This window comes from Dysidea avara, chromosome 3 (assembly GCF_963678975.1).
Source record: "Dysidea avara chromosome 3, odDysAvar1.4, whole genome shotgun sequence".
Lineage (NCBI taxonomy): Eukaryota > Metazoa > Porifera > Demospongiae > Dictyoceratida > Dysideidae > Dysidea > Dysidea avara.
Window position 1 is genome coordinate 22,640,770 of NC_089274.1, and position 18,713 is coordinate 22,659,482.

An 18,713-nucleotide genomic window follows, 5' to 3' on the forward strand; every position below is an offset into this window, starting at 1 on the left:
TGATGGCATGTCTACAAGTGAACATTCTGCCCCACCCCTTAATTGTTGACTAGAAGCCGGTATTTTGGAAGTCCAAGAGTATCCGGCGGTGCGCAGTAATCAGAAATGCTGATATAATGTCCCTGAGTGATGCGGAGAAGGGTGAAGGAAGTCTAGTAGAGAAACAAAGGTGATTCGTCACTCACTAAGCACGTAATGGATATATTAATAATAGATGGTTCTTCTCGCTAATATCTGCATCACAAGCGGAGACGATACTGAGCCAAGAAAGCACTGGAGGTCGCATTAGCAGATTTGTCGTTTCCAATATACCACCTTCCAAGGACTATCGCTTGTCAGTGAGGTATGCTTTTATATTTGTGTATGTAAAATGTTGACTGCTCCCTCGCTGTCGTACAGAAGAGCTGGGCGTAAATCCCTACCTAACGATGTGGAACATATCACTATTTCATACAATGCAGAAGATCAAACTTACGGAATAGATGAACAAGTTTGTGTACAAGTTTATAGTGATGTTATCCTGTAAGATAACTCAGCAGAATCGATATCAATCTGTTGTTGAAGTGGTACGGAATTATGTGGTGTCACAGGATTTTCCACTAAAACCACTGTCAGGCTCACTGGAGATAAGTAGTGAAAGTGAGTCATTGTGTGCTCTTGAATGGTGATCTGTTTGTATTGTGTGGGTCCTTTTATTTGAGTCATTTGAATGACCAAGTGATTGCCATAGCATTGATCTACTATGTACTCTTAGTCAAATTGACAATAGTAAAAAAAAAAAATTCACCCCTGTTATTGAGAGACAACATACTCTCTTGCTGATGATTAGCTACGATAAACCAGTGCTGAGTTTCGTGTATGTGGTGTCAGCAGTTTGATTTTTCTGGGAATGTTATTCATAGATAAAGTATATTTTCTAGGAATTTCCCACAATTTTCCCTGTTGAACATACATCTATATTGTTATGTATCAGCTACCAATACAATATGTATCGGTATATCAGTACGCCACGTTCCTTCTTATAAATATCATTTAGGGTTGCCCTCCCGGTGCTTTCTTTTTAACTAAATGTTGCTTTGTATTTATCTGCTATTGTACTGTTTTATTTGTTGTTTTGTATTTGTGTATTGTCCTTGTATCTTGTACTGTTTTGTCCTTTGGGGAGCACGTTTGCAGGCTCAGCCTTTTGTGCAACCCTTGTCATTTGACTAAAATTGATAATAATAATAAGGTAGTCATCATAGTAGATGTTTTTGTACTAAGCATTACTATATATGTATATCTTTTGAAGTTTTAAAAGTATCAGTTAGTAGTACTAAGCCTAAAGTATTGTGAATCCTTATAAGGGACTGAGGGTACAGTCATACAATACAGCTGCCAAGTGGTTCATGTTTGTTGTTGTGGTGGTCTGGTCATAAATAACACAATAACACCTGTTACCATCTCAGCAAGGGAAAGCACTTTCTCTTTGTACATTTTACATCAACAAGTCCACAAAGTATGGATACTTTTGTCCAATCCAGTGTGATGGACGTGCTTATGTTTACAAGACACAAGGAGTTTTGATTGTGGCAGACAGAAACGTATGTGATTTTTTGATCCATGGATTTCTCAAGTGATTCTAATAACTGTCACTGTGAATAAGATCTTGGCGTTACCTCTTGACTCAGTCCCATTGGGCAGTTGTATTTGACTGAGTGTGGTGCTCGTAGGTACATAGGATGTAGTCTGAAAGGATGGGTCCCACATGTATAGAAGAAGGCTTGCAATAGGGTGTTCGTACATAAATATGAAAATGAAATACAGCCTCCGCTGGTCTTCAGGTTGACTCTGTGTGGCTATACAGATTTGTGCACATTGAAGAGGGTATAGTAGAGTAGCTGCTGGCTTCAGATCACGTCACAGCAGTGTGACTAGTATATCATGATCAACTTTGATCAGTTTCAATTGCATGTAGCAAAATCTTTTGTATGTTACAGTTATTATTAACACTTTGCATTTCATAAATGACAGCACTGTACAATCTGTGCAGATTTTTGATTATGTCAGACCAATTTGAAGAAATATGTCTGACCATTTTTGAATTTGTTCTGACATTTTATTAGGACATTGTAAAGTCATAATTTCAGGCTCTGGTATATTGTTTATCTTTTGTATGTCTCCTTGATGCAGTTCTGTAATAGCAGTAACAACTTGATGCTTTCATCTAGGGTATCTGTTACATGCTGGCAACTTCAACATGTTTGATGCTTTTGAGGTTCCTCATGAAAGCTGGCTTTAATTTGTAGTACATTGAGATTACTATACAATGTTGAGCATGCACATATATATATATCCATTGTTTCTGATAAGATGTTCTATTTTTGAACCTGGAAATCCTGGACTACTACCACATTCTTCATATTTTTAACTTCACACTTTCTCTTGTGCAAATATTTCTGCCTTAAACTTAATCACCCATTAACTATAATAATGTATAAACTATATCAGTACAAAGGTAATGTTCAGGTATTTGATTTATGGTTTTGTTAATATAATTTTACATGTATAATTGTGCATATGCATGTAGGCTCTGGCACTAGACCGATGCTAATGAGTCTTACTAGCATAGAGTCTAGTCAAATGGAAGAACCACCCGCTTATACCACTGCTGTACAATACCCAGTGAGTGAGTGTGTGTACGTGTGCCTGTGTGTGGTGTTCAATGTTTGTGAGCATGAGTAGTATGTGTAGTGTAGGTGTATATGTGTGATTGCATGCGTGAATTAATAATGTGCATGCCTAGAGTACATATGCATGCGTGAGCTTGTGTGTGTATGCCTGCCTGCCTGCCTGCCTGCCTGCCTGCCTGCCTGCCTGCCTGCCTGCCTGCCTGCCTGCCTGCCTGCCTGCCTGCCTGCCTGCCTGCCTGCCTGCCTGCCTGCCTGCCTGCCTGCCTGCCTGCCTGCCTGCCTGCCTGCCTGCCTGCCTGCCTGCCTGCCTGCACACACAGAGGACCTGGTCCTACCCTATAATGAAAATACTAACTATCTATGTTCATTAAAATTGGGAAAAAATATGAATGTCCATGTCATCTGTAAAATATGATACAATTATTCTTGTTTCATCAGTTGAGAAGAATTCTTGAAGATGTTATAAATGTCTTTTCTATATTTCATTGTTGTGTGCGTGAATGCATGCATGGGTGTGTGTGTGTGTGTGTGTGTGTGTGTGTGTGTGTTGTGTGTGTGTGTGTGTGTGTGTGTGTGTGTGCATGTTTGTGTGGATGGGCATATGTGTATGCTGTGTGTGTGTGTGGTTTGTGTGCATGTGTGCACACATATACATGCACACATATGTACAGGCCATGCACAGTTCAAAATCATGTGTTGTTAGTCAGTGCATATCTCCCTGCTATAGACTGATAAACGACCATTACCTCAAATTAAAACTAGATTAGACCCTAACAAAGCTCAGGAAGGTGAGCATGTTTACTTACCACCAGATCTGCATACCACACACTTGTATACATCTTATGTGTTTGTTCTATGATAATATAAGAATACTATTGGGGGATTTGTATGTTTATTGTGTCACAAATAATTTAGTAAGAATGATATTTGCATGAAAGAGGTATGGTTGAAGTTTTATTGAATTCCTCTAATTTTGGGAAGTGACACATGGTATTGTGTTTTGTGCCCAAGGAAAGGCAGACAATAGACAAGTGTGTAAAGAATGTGTTGGTTTTTCCAGGATGTAAACAGGCCATTTTAGTGGTGAAAATTACCTCAGCGTAGTACAAGTATATACTTGAGCCCAATCTGCCAAACTATCCTTGAGACATATACCTTCAAATTCTAACTTTGTTTTCAAATAACTTGTACATGCTTTATCCAATTTATTTCAAATTTGGAAGGTTACATGTTAAGCTGCATTAAAATTGGAAAGTTAGGAATTACAGGTGTGATTTGTTGTTACTGCTTGTTGTGTATTGTGCATGTGTACTCCAGTAGAAAAGGATGGTTGTACTTGATTAACATGCTACACAGTATTGCTATATGGTATGGATGTGTCCAAATCGTATGTGCCTCTGTTTATGTCTGGGATGCAACGTGTCCAACGTGTATGCATAAAGTTTTTCATTGTTTTCCTACACTATACTATAAAATGTCAACTATACCAACATCAACTTTCCTTCACAACTTGGCAGTATTGGCCTTCAGAGCAACCTAAAACACTTCCGATAAGTTTCTATGAAATTTTAAATTTCCTTTTCAGTGGAATTTTCTACTGACTGACCAATTAACTGACTGTTGCCTTCAGAGGAGTGTAACTCAATAATGGCCAATGCTATGGACCTGGGTATTCGTTGTTAGATGACCTGTTGATGTGCTGCAGTACTGCTTATACAGTCAACCTCTCTAATCCGACGCTCTATGGGAGCCATAAATTTTGCTAGATTAAGGGTGCTTGCGGATATTTGAAGCCATACAATGCGTGATTTGTACTCTCTCTTATAACCAGACAATGTGTAAAATGAATCCATATGGTACTTATATTGGTAGTGGTTCCCCTTCTCTTCAACACAAACCAAACAGAATTTCGCTAGCCTTTACCATTCTATAGCTACATGAAATTCTTTCCAGAGCACTTAAATCGAAACTAGTCCTTCATCTTTACCACTAGAGTGCTGGAAATATACTTAAGGTTAAAACTCACATATCTATGAAAAGTATTAATCCATAGCTTACATTGATAATAAGTAAGCGCTGAAAGTGTGTTTCACTAACCAAACCCTCACATTCCCATTGCCATTACTCGTGAAGCCATAGTGCTACGGACTAAATCTTTTCATAGTCCTGTAGAGAATTTATCTGCCTATCTCCGTGCAAAATTTGAAGCTTTTACGGCTATGACTCAAAAACTAGTTTTATTTTTAGTAAACATGTGCAAAGATTGCGTGCGCCCAACATTATTGATATAATAGCCACACAAATTCTCCTATTAACCGCAATCACCAACTTTTCAAAATAACATTCATAAATGCTGTCAAAACACAAAGAAGCTCTGTTTTCTCGTTAGGTAACACTAGGCATGCCAGCTTGTAATGCCTTGTGATCCCAGCTGGTAACACAGTCCCCTACATAAGCAGCTACAATTACAATACAAACTACCAGCATACCCTATCACTCAAGAAAACAAGGCACGAACGTATGTTGGCTGCAAGCAAAACATGCATTCGTACTTGTCGCCTTATAATAACACTTACTTTTAGACTAATTCACGCTAGTGTAACTCTTGATCCATCAGACAATCATTTGTTAACACTTCAGCAACGATTTTAAAGTAAAAAACATGCTGCTCTTCCTCATGTTCTGATACTACAAGTATGCATAGCAATGCCAATTATGATGCAACAGCCGCATGTGGTTTCTGGGCTGGCACTTAAACGGCTTCAAATATCAGCGAGCACCCTTAAGGAGGTTGTTGGATTATCAAGTCACCTCTGTAATCCGACATTGTACAATATCTAAGATTATGCAGTAAATAACGGATCACACAATGTTTTTTAAGATGAACTAATTTTAGAATTTGCAAGTATTGCAGCTTTTTTCTATTATTGTTAACCAATTAAATACTTTGGTTGCTTAATAATTATTTTTATGATTGTTTTAATGCCGCTATTATTCTCTGTCGGATTACCAAGGTCGAAAACAGTGTATTTTCAAGTCTAGGGAATCAAACTTTGTGTCGGATTACAGAGTACAAAGGTATCAGATTACATAGGTTGTTTTCTATACAGAAGTGTTAGTAAATGACATTATGGTTGGATTAGAGAGGATTCTGGATTATGCAGGTGTCGGATTAGAGAGGTTTGACTGTACTACTGTAAAAGGAAGCGGATAGCTACTTTTGGAGTGATTGGTTATAAACTCCTACAGAAAGCAATATCCCCTTAAATATTTTTTAAATGTAGTAGTCCACATGTGCTGAATGCAAGACACATAGTTGTACTAGTGTAATAAAAGATTGTTAATTTTAAAATGAAGTATAGAGTCCCAGTGTAAAAAGTTGTGAAACAAGAAATGATGGTAGCTTTGAGGGAAAATCCCTACTTGGCATTGTAGCAATGTGGGAAAATCCCTAAATTGGCATGTTTTTACCATCTTTTCTATGCCAAAGTAGAAATTCTCCCACATTGCTACAATGCCAACTAGAAGATTTTCCCTCGTAACTACTTGCTAGAGCATATAAAATACACGTGTGGTTGTGACTGCTGTATTAGAGTATCTCGATCTTGCTACAGTACTGCGTAAGCTTGGGGGTGTGTTACAATATTTTGTTTATACGGAGCTAGACCATTTATGGGTGTGGCATCAGCCCTGATTATTAGAGGTGTGGTGGTATGTTCTGATTGTTTAAGGGTGTGTGGCCTATTGCGATTGTTTATAAACCCAGCTTAGCTGCTACCTGATACTACAAAGGATACTACAGTGCGTTAAGCACCACTAATAGTTTTGTGGCATCTAAATGTGCTCCTTCAAGGAACGTGTTGATATGGAAATTAAAGCTGTGGTATGGTTTCCTGGCTTGAAAAAGAAGAAGACTATTTAGTTAAAGATGAAAGAAATGGCAAAGCACAGAAGGCAGACGTTCGTTGGTACCATAAAAGGCACTGCAAATTTGTTGTTGTGGCATAAAATGGTGGTTGTGTGCTGGTTCGTTTGACCTCTAGCTTTGTGACTGTAATCAGGCAGGCAGACCAAAATGCTGGTTTTGGTGATTTTCAAAGAAAGTTCTATATTCAGCCACTTGTAAGTGTTGTCTTCTTTGATGCAAGACTATCTTGTTCGGGTGATTGTCGTAACGTATGATATTTCTATGATAGTTTTTACACATGGTATTAATTTTAAGTGGCACCCATCACTTTAGGGGGGAACCCTACTAAACAGTAGTACCATACTGTTTGATAACTTTGCTATGTGGGAAAATCCCTACATCGGCATTGAATGAATTGTATAATCACATGCCAAAGTAGGGATTTTCCCTCATATATAGCTATGGCACAGTGTACCGTCAAGTCTCTTGTATTCTCAACTCATTTGCTGAATGCTCTATTAGAGTAGTCAATTGTTTGTTAGAAATCTTGATTATATTGGCATTTTTATTTTGCTCCCTGGCATTGATAGCTAGTTCATGTATAAACAAACCTCATGTGGTTTTCAAAAGTGGTAGACACGACAATGAGTATATCACATAACTTGTTATGGCCTTTTTATGGGTATATAAAACCAGAGTTCCATATATCACACTTGTCCATTGCACTTCCCTTAGTTGTATGATACAATACCATGTGTCTTGATGTAGTAGCCAAACTGTTTTGGGGATAAATGATTGCTTAAAGTGATATGGCATTTCTAATTCTGGTTGCTACATAATTGTGTTGTATGCTGTGGTACAATACTGTTCGTGGCTGCTACGATTAAAGTTGGCATTGGCTAGCAGATCCTATTGGTAATGTGTTTATGAACAGTGCTCTCAAACAGGCTGGATTGCTCATGCCATTCATAGGCTGACTGTAATGTCGAAACTGGTGGGCAAAGACCCATTGCTATTCTGTTATTGATAGTGGATTTCAAATGTTTTTATAGAGATGCAGTATCCATGTTACTTATTGCAATCATTTATAACCCCTTTGCATACAGCTGTATTATCATACAATATTGAAGCTGCTTCCTTTCCATTACTCCATCTTCTGCTTTAGCAACATTGCAACGGTCGTTTCGAATGTACACCCCAGTTGGGAATCTAGCAGAAAGTTTTGACGAGTACGAGGACCCTAGCTGCTACCACTGGTGCTGTCATCCTTGCCACTCGGGACGTGAGTGGTACAGCATCTCACGAGCAGGATGTCTGCGTCAACTTTGTCTAATCCTCATTTTGCTCCTGCTGGTGGCCACGTGTGGTTGGCAGTGTGGCTGTTGTGCAGCAACAATCTTCTGCTGTCACTGTACATGTGAATGGATGGAGGAATTTAGTGACGATGACTAGGCTGCACAACTGCATGCCTTTATTTAATTCATTTGTAAATATGAAATTTATACACAGTTCGATTTAACATTAAATTTGTAAATTTTTAATGGCAATGTGTGCAACAAGAGGGGTACGGAAGGGAAGCAGTGGCTTCAGAAGGGAAGAAGTAGCTGTAGTTAGTTGGTGTAATAAAGGAGTTTACCAGAGTGTACTTTTCTGAGGATGTAATGTATAGCTTTACACTGTATGACATAACTGTAATGGGTGTCTTAGTGTGTACCCCACCCCTGTTATCCCAATGACATCCCTCAAAATGGACACCTTACACACATTTAGACCCCTGAAATAGGACATCTTTCTAATATTGACACCTTTGAGGATAGGAGGGGACTGTCACTATTTCAGTCCATGCTGTACTATGTGTAAGATACTTGAAAACTTTAACAACTGCTTTTATGAAAATCTGTGTATTTGAATTTTGGAAAACTATTCAGTAGTTTCATGATAAATGTTTTCAAACAACTCACCAAGGATATAGCATAATATAAAATATTATTCACCTTTCAGAGCATTCTCTATACTGGAAATTGTCTGCTTGTTTTCTTGAAAAGTATAGTAGTGTCATGTGTGCTTACAAGAGGGTGGAGGAGTGGCACCTTCCAGGCTTCAAAATGGAATGCTAGAGATGAAGTTGTACAGCTGTAATGGCATTTTGGCAGCTATAATGTAGCAAAATTAACACAGAAATCATCTAGCTAGCTGTAGAAGGCAATCCATCCCTGCACTACCCATAAAGCTAGGTCCTTACTAAGGCTAGTTGAGGCTTGTCACACCATCCAGGAGACACAAAGCCTTGTGTAGGTAGTTGAGGAATGCTGAGACTTAGCTACTCAATGGTATGGTTACCCATTGTGTGATTTGGATCATTTTTTGTTGTAAAATCTAGTCACATACAGTATGTACTGTTTAGCAACTCTATTTTGAAGCATATAATACACGTATGTAGGTACTGCTGTATGTTTCTGTTGCTATTTATTGCACCCACTACGTCGGTGACATGCAGTGTTTTATGTATGATGAAGAAAACATTCAATAACTTCTAGCCTAACAATAAATACCTGTAAAAGAAAGCTGTCATAGAGAATTCAAATTCCTCATCATAAGCACTGTATTGAACCAACTGTAGGGCAACTGGGACAACCATTCATTGAACTGGACATTTCTCAGGTCCATATGTGGACACTACACTACAAAACACTCATGAAGGAGATATTTAGTGATACGGGTTAACTTGTACATAGTTGTTGTTGTAGTTAACTGTTGGGTTAGTAGATTCAATTTAGAGCACATACATTTGGTACAGCAGAACCGTGATTATACAAACAGTAGTGATGACTGTTCTATTAGAGTATTTTGTCAACAGGTGTATGTTCTATTAGAGTATTTGAATGCATCTCTGTATGTAAATGAATGGGCTTCATTAATTCACTTTCTGAGCACTTTTGTGATTGAACTGGTACACAAGTGTTCAGATAAAGAAGGTTCCACTGTAGAGAAATAGTGAAAATTTTGACACAACTGCTCCTCTTGAAATTAAGCATCATGCTTGGCCCTTGATCTTGTGTTGTTCTGTTAGTCACCATAAACTGGGTCATGGTGCATACACAATAGCCCAGTACAAGTAAGCACTTAATAACCTGATGAAGTAATGGAGTACCTAGGTTCAGTATGAAATAACACTTAAAGTATACACATACATGCATTCACTGTTGGTAAATTGTTTATCTAATACTTACAAATGCACACTTTCAAATTTTACATACAAGTAGAAGGGTCCCATACCTGTAACTATATAGTCAGTGGCTTATTAAATTATGTACTTGCCTCTTTAGTACCTAGGCATGCATGTATGTCCTGTAAAGTTCTGAGTTATGCATCAAAAAGATGCCATAAATCAGCAAATTAGCTAGGGGGTGTGACACTTGAGAAAGTTCCCTTGAGTAGTCCAGTATGATCTTGATAATGTGAGTCTTCATTAACCAAACCCCTAGAGTGCTTAAAGTGACTGTTCTATTAAAGTGTTTTGTCAACTGTTTGAAATATGTGTCTGTTTTATTAGAGTAATTGAACAGAATATGAATGGGCTTCAGGTATCCAAACTACTTCATTCACAGTATCTGCATGGTCTTGTGATTGAACTGGTGCACACAGATATTCAGATAATGGGGGGTCCCAGTCCCATTATGGTATTTTTTGTTCACCAACTTGATCACAAGACACCAGTTAAAAGAGGCAAACGTGCTTGGGTCTAACAGCCTTATGATCAGTAGTAACTCAAGTAGCTGCCAACCATTGTCATTTTATTCCTTGATCTCTCGTCACTGCCCCCATCAATTTTAATTATTTGTTACAGATCATATGAACGCACTTTTTATATGATAGAGACTTAGAATGAATGATCAAGTGACTGAATGAGTGACTGAGAGGAAATGCATTAGCTGTGCAAATAAATGTAGCAGAAAAATAACTAAGGATTCCACTATTGTGTTACAGGGTGCATGTAGACCTTACACCATTCAAGATCAAGATACTCTAATAGAGCAGTCATATCCTGTAATAAAACAGTCAAGTATGTCTATGAGTGTACAATCAATAATTGCCAGCAATATAACAATGCTAGATTGACACCTTTAGTGCTAACATGGTAGGTTACAGTACACATGCTCTATACACAGCTATGGAATACTCATTTGGGGAAAGCTACTTCAGTGAGGAAGACCCAAATGATCGCCGCAGGCGACCTCGTCCGTTTAAATGGAATTGGGCAACAGTTTGTATTGCAATTGTGTATATTGGCTGTGAATCTGGAGAGAACTGGTATAGCATCAGAGATGCTGGATGGTTACGGCAATGTTGTTGGTTTATTATATTACTGCTCATCATTATGCTGTTTGGTACTGTGTGCGGCACTTTCGTGACTTGTGGTTACATTTGCTATAAGTGCGTAACATGTGACTGGTGCTATTACAGTGATGAATCTGCGTGTGTCTTGTATGATTTAGATGAAGGTTGTTGTTATTGTTTTTAGTGTGAGGACTGAACAGATATCTTTTTCATAATTTTCTTTGAAATGTGTATATTTATTTTCAGTGGTTTTCATATTTTTATATCTTATTTAAATCTATTAATTGTAAACTTAAATTAGGGAGTGGTGCTTATTCAGTATTTACAAGATGTGAATACAATACATTTCCAACTTTGGTATCCAGAATTGTAATATGTTAATCTGTAAATGTAGTTTTATGTTTTAAACAGGGTTTTAGCTGTGAAAGTATATCATGAGTACAAACACGTAGATGGATTGGTGTACTGGTTAACTTTTTAAATTATCCAATACCAGTACTACAGGTGTAGATACAATAGAAATATGTGCCATCTTATTGTAGTATCACTTTGTATGACGGATTTGCAGTAAAAAACCTTACACTCTGACTGTGTAACATAACCATAGTAGTATTGGTGGTGGAGGAGAGCACACATGATATGTTTCAGTGGAATTGTCCACAATGTTTTCTGGTGACAATGCCTTGAGCATGAGAATACCAGACGAGCTGGATGGCCATTATATGACTAAGATATTTTAGCTTTTCTTCATCGTGATGCCTGCTTGTTGGTGTGGCTGTTGTGTGACTGGCTGCCATATACTTGTGAATTAATTGCTGAGGGATGATGGTTTATATAATGCATGCTATGACAATGACTGGATAAGCTTTTGGTTACTTGGTTTATATGTATAGTCAAACTGCTCATCATCATTCTAATACATGCAACCCTGATGTTGAGAATGTAGCTTATTGTATGTCATCATCTACGATGTGTGTTGTGATGAATCTTTAAATACAAGTATAAACATTTTACTCATATCATAGTCGGGACCACTCAGATAGCAAAACTATATCAGAAAAATTGGTAAATGAACCGTGATCTCAAACTGCAAGGTCATATACCATATAGAATAAAAGTTTGCCGAATTTGGCGATTTGCTATAATACAAAATCACCAAAGTTCAACCCTCCATTCAATCGTAGCACCTGAGATTAGCATTTTAATAGCTAAAGAAAAAAAGAGTTTATTTTGCCAAATACAATTTTAGCTGGCTATTCACCGAAGTTTATCCCTGCTGAAGTTTTCCTCTATACTGTAATCAGCATATTATTGTATTACAGTATAATATGTATATTAGGTTCAACTTCTTTAGTTTGGTAGTGTTGTCTGTGGCATTTTATTTAAATATCCCATTGTATTATGTCATCTACAGGTGGTTATTAAGTGAGTAAACACATTTCCAATTCCAACTAATCTGTACAACCACATGAAGTAAGCATGTATGGATTGGATTGGAATATGGTAAACTATAGTTACTGTCTGTAATTCCTCAGTCATTGCTACAAGTGTAGCTGCACTGACCAGTAGATGTTAAACAATGTGTGTGTGATGTTTACATCTATTTGCACCACATACATACACTGACAATGGTTGTATGTTACACAGCCAAACTGGAAGGTTCATTTCGGGACAGCAGTACTAGTGGTGGTGGTGGTGGTGGTGGGAGAAACATGTTCCAGTGGAATCATAGACATCGTCGATGCTGTTTTCTGAATTGTGACAGTGCATGGGACAAAGGAGATGAGTTTTATAGTATCAGAGGAGCTGGATGGCTGCGACAGATATGTTTGATTTTCCTATTGTTGTTCTTCATTGGAGTGTGTGGCTGCTGGTGTGGCTGTTGTATAACTTGCTGCTACCTATGTGCAAAGAGTAGTAAATTTTTACCTTACTGTGATTGTGATGAGGACTGGGACTGCTGTGAAGATAGTGTTTGTTGTTCATGCTGCGGTTGTGATGAATGTTGGGATGAAGATTGAATAATAATCTATTATGTTTGTTTGTTTATTTTTGTTCAATGTTTACATTGTATTGATTTTGTATTTTTGATGTAAATTGCATGAATATTAGGTAATATTCATGCTGAAATATATACTGTTTAAGACATTTTTTCTGAGATTCTACTATTTTTCTACCTGTATGTGCTTTAGTTATGTGGGTACTGACTCCCGAGTAGGTAAAATTATAATACTATTGATGTAGGTATACTAGTATATAGTGTAGTTGTTTTGAATTGGTCCAATACCATTGCCACAAGTGTAGACAGTGGGGGGAGGGGTGTTATATATCCACACCAATACTTTTTCATCTGGTTTAACGATTGAATAATTTGACACTGATGAAACACTTCAATATTTATGTTACAGAATACCAAAAATTTAAGGGGGGAATTTTTGACAAACTTCAAGTGAACTGTTCAAATTTACCCCCTTTAAACTTTTGCGCTATATGTTATCTCTTCAGTTGGTTCAATATCAATGCTCAACTTACATAGGTGGTAATATTAAAGACCATACATATTATCTGAACGTATCACTTCACCACATGCATTAACATGCTCCTGTATGTTACACAGCCATACTGGAACATTCATTTTGGGACAACAGTAATGGAGGGGAACGTACATAATATTATATGTTCCGTTGACACCATCGATGGTGTTTTCTGAATTGTGAAAATCTATACATACGCTTTGGGACAACAGTAATAATTAACAGTTTAGGGGGGAATTAACAGTTTAATGTTAACAATTAACAGTTTAATGTTGAAAATATGCACTAAAAGCATCAAATCCAGTGAGGGTGTCCATTACATTGTAATCTATCTTGTGAATAACTGTTGATTCATATATATAGTGAAAATAAATCTGATAGTTTAGTATTTTCAGTGTCTAGCTACTATGTAACAGTTGTGTAGCATTCACTGTACACTGAACAATCAAGATGACTGCTAATCTTATAGTGTACAGTCAAGCTATATACAATATCTATATACACTATATTGGTGCTAGCAGTAGACAATTTCAAACTCAGTTGCAGTGAATATGTATGATACAGGCAAAGCTGTGCGTTAATTGTATGGCTGTTCTTTCACAAATGCATGTATCATATATAGCCAGAAAGCAAATTTTACTGTATTTGTGTTTCCTCTATATGCAGGAAACTCCGTTTGAAATGGTTTGTGTGCCCAGCTATAGCTAAGCCAAATTCCATGCAGCTATATAATAGTAAACAATGATACAACCCCAAATGACTCGTATATGTATATATTCTCACAACATATGTTTTTACATCTTACATGTGCTCTGTATGTGGAATTACACATCAGTGCAGAAAGATGTATAGATTTAATTCACATACTGCGTGGGTATTTATTTTTGTAGCCAAACTGATTACAGGAAAGCAGGAAATAATTAATGCACCCACACAATTTTGAACTGTGTCTGTGAAGGAGCTGGGGAATTCTAAAGTGCATGCATGCTGGTTGGTTGCAGCAGATTTGTATGATTATCTTACTGGTCATCCTGGTGTGTGCATTGCTGTTGGTATGTGGATGGTGCATGACTTTTTGCTACTTGTCCTCTAAAATTTGTAACTATATACTGGCATTGCTATGATGAGGACAGTGATTTTCATTACTGTGAAGAAGATATGATAATTAACACATCAGTAGCAGCTACTTTCTGGCCTTTGGATATTTTAACCTTATATTACGTGTTATCTATAGCTAAACATTGAACACTCATATAGTATATAGAGTCTACATGCAAATAAACTATATATAGCACCCATGCAGTTGTAATAGAAACTCTAGAAGAAAATTATAACTAAACTGTTAATTAATGCACAGATTATGTAATTAAGTCCTATATGGAGTGACATGTAGGTAAATGTTCCTTGAAGAACAGGAAACAGTGGAAATGGAAAACTGAAAATGGTTTTCATGTAGCAGTTATGCGCCATGGCTACAAATTTAAAGCTTTCTCATGCGTGCAAATCAGATGTTAACTTGATCCACCAATATAAAGGCTATAAAGATCATGCATCACCTCAATGAAGGTACCCGTAGAATTTTGCACCTAAATGCTTTGTATAGCATTAAGATGATTGAAATACAGATGCTAAAAATACTTGAGCAATCAAAAATCAAAACTGCATGTAGCTTGTTTCCCAAGCCAATTCAACAACCATGCAGATATTACTTGGCTGTAATCATAAAACAGTACACATCACTTCATATACTGTGTACATATAGTATGCGTAAGGATGTAAAAGCATATAAAAGATGTTGGATCGCCTCTTCAACTTTTACATGCATACATATTCCTACCATTCAAGTGTTACAGAAATACTGCAAAGATTAAACAGGCCAATCCACTGCCGAGACCATGCATGCAGCTAAAAGCCATCACCATGCTTAAAATAATTCACGATCTTATTGATATACTGACCTGACAAATACTTTAATCCAACTAGGCATTCAGCAACCATATATCAACTCTTACACTCATTTCCCCCCTACAATTAATATAAGTTCTGAAGTGTATATGATACCTGATGATATAGCCAGTCATCTCATCCACATGCATGATGCAACCAGCCTTGAATCAGTTTAAGAGAGGACTAGATTTATAACCTTGTAATCTCACCTTAATTTTTACCTGGTTATTATATGCCTTTTAATATTATACTCTGCTAAGGGGTTTTTAATTATGTAATCTGCAATAATCCCATGATCAGTCACGGATTTTCCGCTGGTCGTTTCCGTTTCCGTAATTCCGCTTTCGGGCCTCACTCTGAACCAAAGCCACATCCGTCCGCTCGTAAAAAACCGCTATATAGCTATCTAGCTGTACATGCAGTTCAGACAGAAGAAAATATTAATGTTATCACTTTTTTCTGGATGGAAATAACAATACAAATGGTTGCCAATGATGCCCGCATCAGTGATCAGTCAGAGAAATCAGTCGATGATTTAAAAGAACAAAGGTAGCTTCAGTACCAGGCATACACGTAGCTTAGCTATATACGCATGTATAATTTATGATAGCTATAACCGGCCACATGAATGATGTAGCTCTGACTATATACTTGGGCTGTCATAAGATATAGCTATAGTAGCTATACATTTGTAGAGCATGGCAGGGTTTTTATCATGGCTATAATAATATATAACTATACCTATATATAGTAGCTTTGTTGTTCCCTGTGTTGTAGATGGTTCTTCCCTTTACTGTCCAAATGTCAAGCGGAGGTCATATTAAGAAAACTGAGCACTGAAGATGAATTTGGTTACTTTATCGTTTCTAATGAATCCTCATCTAGGGACTACTATTTGTCAGTAAGGTATGTATATAGTCAAAATAATACTATAACTTATGGTAACATGCATGGATTCTCAATGATTATGAATTCAACACGAATGGCATGATAGAATTAGGAAGCCATCTAGTTAGCAACCTGACCGTCTTGAAACTGCAGTTACTTTCTAGCTACAAGTTTATAAATATGTAATGAAAGTAACTTCATGGTTTATTGTTGGATTTCAGTGATCTTTGTATGCTTTGTGATGAGCAAATATGTTCAATACAATGGTGTATACCCATAGGTAAGTGGCTATCTCAAGTAAGTAAAAGGATTAAGTTAACAACTTTAAGGTGAACAACTCAAGTGGAGGTGTCACAATGATGCAACAATAGGCGGAGTTGTATGTGGTTTCAATTATGGTATTGTTATGAAGTGGCTTATACTTTTGAGTTGCATGGTGACACAACCATCAGAAAATTGTTGTATAGCTGAAAATTGCTAACCCAAGCAAACTACGTAACTATGCACTTTACACTAAGCACCATGCATGCAGTGAGTCCAACAGTACATTTTTTTAATGTTTCAAAGTATCACTGTTCTGTATACATTTTAAGGCTATAAAACTTAGTTAGATGTAATGCACATGATAAAATTAAGATCTGCATGATGGTCAGCATGTGGACAAACCCCATAGTGATTTTCATCCTCATTGGAGCTCAGATGACACAACTTAAATGTACGTTGTTATTTTGTACCAGGGTTCTTTCTATTGGAGAGAATTTTTTTTATTAAAAGAATCTTGTATATACACTGGATCGATACCTACCAATAGCCAGACTTTTATGCACTCAATATAATATTGGTATTAATTGCCAATCTCAGAAATATTTTATCAAGTTTTAATTTGGAATTGGTTAGTACAGAAAACATGCATGCAAGTACTTTCTGGGATTTTTGAATTTATATGGAACTACTGTATTTGGCAGCCTTGTATAAACTGTTTTGAAATTGTAGTTGCTTTTATACTGAACTTATACATTGAAACTATATTACTTATAGGGTATATACTAAGATACTTATATGTCTGTGAACTCCTTCAATGAAAGGCTTAATAAGCTTAGTCTATGCATGTTGTTCTATAACAGGAGAGCTAATTCAAATGCTGATGATGTAGAGCATGTCGTTATATCACACAATGAAGATGATCATAGCTATGGAATAGATGGGAAGGTATTATAGCTACACAGTTATACAGTGTCATTGATGTGTGACAAATGACTTTTCCATCTGTAGAGTAGATATAACTCAGTTATAGATGTAGTGAGAAGTTATGTGGAATCATATGATCACATCTTAAAACCATTGTCTGGATCATTAGATGAGGTGACCAATGAAAGTAAGAGCTGGATTTATACTGCAGCAAATATTGCATGTACTATATTATGACCAATTGCATGTGCATATATTGTGCCACATTTTTTGCTGAGCACTAATTATGCAATTTGTACTTGCAAAATTTGTAGTTTACTCTCGGTGCTCAACAATTGGCAAGTGTTTAACTTACATTTCCTCAAACTGTCTTTATATGGCACGTTACAAGTTGGCCATTTGTTATGACTTCAGCAAGTTGACTCAACTTGTTTATGGAGTATACATATTTATTACACACCATGGAGATAGTACATGGGCATACGTTGCATAGGTTATAATTGTATTCTCCTAAATACTTTTGTATCCAAATCCATTTTTCATGTGTATCGGCTAAAGATGCAAGTTGTGTGTGTGTTGTTGTTGTGTGAGGTATGGAGTGATAAATTTGATACTGTAAATGTTTGCTTTGAATAAAGGAATACGTACTACACTGGCATCCAACATCCTATTTCACACTACCTTCTAACCCTGGTACACACATCATAGAATCGGTAGGTATGAGTCAAAGATTGAAAAAGGACTACAATACTATACATGTATCCTTTATAACTTGTCATCAAACTGTCATGGTAGCTTACAGACAAACACTAAAAATAAATGTTAGAGTAACTACTGTGTATTATTTTACTTCTCAGTTCAATTGTATTTATCACACACACTTTCCAAAATATTCTTATCGGAGGAGGTTGGATGCGCTCTAAATTCTACCTAATAATTACTCTTTAGTTACTTGGTATTTCATGTGACCCTCGGCAAATAGTTACAATACAAACTGAAAAACGAAGGTGTTCACTGGGTGTGGGGGGGGGGGGGGGGGGGTATTCAGAACATACTTCACATATAGCTTCAGGGCAATGTATTTTGTTTGTAAAAATCCCTGAATTTAATAAGTTGCGGTTGGTATATACAACTTCACCAGACTTGTCATGTACGTATTGTGTACACAGAACAATGATGATCCACTGCATTAAACTGAGATCAGCTTATTACCCTCCTAAACAATACTATTTTTGTGTA

At 36.9% G+C, this 18,713-nt stretch overlaps 2 protein-coding genes across 5 annotated transcripts; both read left to right on the forward strand.

Annotated features, from left to right (window-relative positions):
* The first annotated feature begins 48 nt into the window (after window positions 1-48).
* LOC136250285 (uncharacterized) lies at window positions 49-13,051 on the forward strand. 4 transcript variants are annotated; one of them, XR_010698480.1, is made up of 10 exons: window positions 49-169; window positions 215-343; window positions 400-490; window positions 540-639; window positions 2,570-2,664; window positions 3,400-3,460; window positions 9,200-9,298; window positions 10,749-11,081; window positions 12,332-12,420; window positions 12,565-12,704. XR_010698480.1 is itself a non-coding variant. In XM_066042469.1 (9 exons), the coding sequence occupies exons 1-9, from the start codon at window positions 117-119 to the stop codon at window positions 12,936-12,938; spliced, it is 1,335 nt and encodes a 444-aa protein (XP_065898541.1). In that variant the 5' UTR covers window positions 49-116; the 3' UTR covers window positions 12,939-13,051. The 4 variants fall into 4 exon arrangements, 3 of the variants coding, with proteins under 3 accessions (XP_065898541.1, XP_065898542.1, XP_065898543.1); XM_066042469.1 differs by lacking the exon at window positions 12,332-12,420 and having other exon boundaries at window positions 12,565-13,051; XM_066042470.1 differs by lacking the exons at window positions 9,200-9,298; window positions 12,332-12,420 and having other exon boundaries at window positions 12,565-13,051.
* Window positions 13,052-15,779: 2,728 nt separating this feature from the next.
* Window positions 15,780-18,382, forward strand: LOC136251833 (tyrosine-protein kinase Fgr-like). The gene is made up of 5 exons (XM_066044240.1): window positions 15,780-15,947; window positions 16,176-16,304; window positions 17,411-17,495; window positions 17,559-17,661; window positions 18,113-18,382. Exons 1-5 carry the CDS (start codon window positions 15,862-15,864, stop codon window positions 18,160-18,162), a joined length of 453 nt encoding a protein of 150 aa, XP_065900312.1. The 5' UTR covers window positions 15,780-15,861; the 3' UTR covers window positions 18,163-18,382.
* Window positions 18,383-18,713: the final 331 nt, after the last annotated feature.

Excerpts from the sequence above, each read along its gene's own strand:
- LOC136250285 (XM_066042469.1), top strand. The coding sequence starts at position 117 with ATGTCCCTGAGTGATGCGGAGAAGGGTGAAGGAAGTCTAGTAGAGAAA. Across the intron at positions 491-539 it reads CTTACGGAATAGATGAACAA|AATCGATATCAATCTGTTGT; the intron begins GTTTGTGTACAA and ends ATAACTCAGCAG. Across the intron at positions 11,082-12,564 it reads CTTGTATGATTTAGATGAAG|CCAAACTGGAAGGTTCATTT; the intron begins GTTGTTGTTATT and ends TATGTTACACAG.
- LOC136251833 (XM_066044240.1), top strand. The coding sequence starts at position 15,862 with ATGGAAATAACAATACAAATGGTTGCCAATGATGCCCGCATCAGTGAT. Across the intron at positions 15,948-16,175 it reads GATGATTTAAAAGAACAAAG|ATGGTTCTTCCCTTTACTGT; the intron begins GTAGCTTCAGTA and ends CCTGTGTTGTAG. Across the intron at positions 17,662-18,112 it reads AGATGAGGTGACCAATGAAA|GAATACGTACTACACTGGCA; the intron begins GTAAGAGCTGGA and ends CTTTGAATAAAG.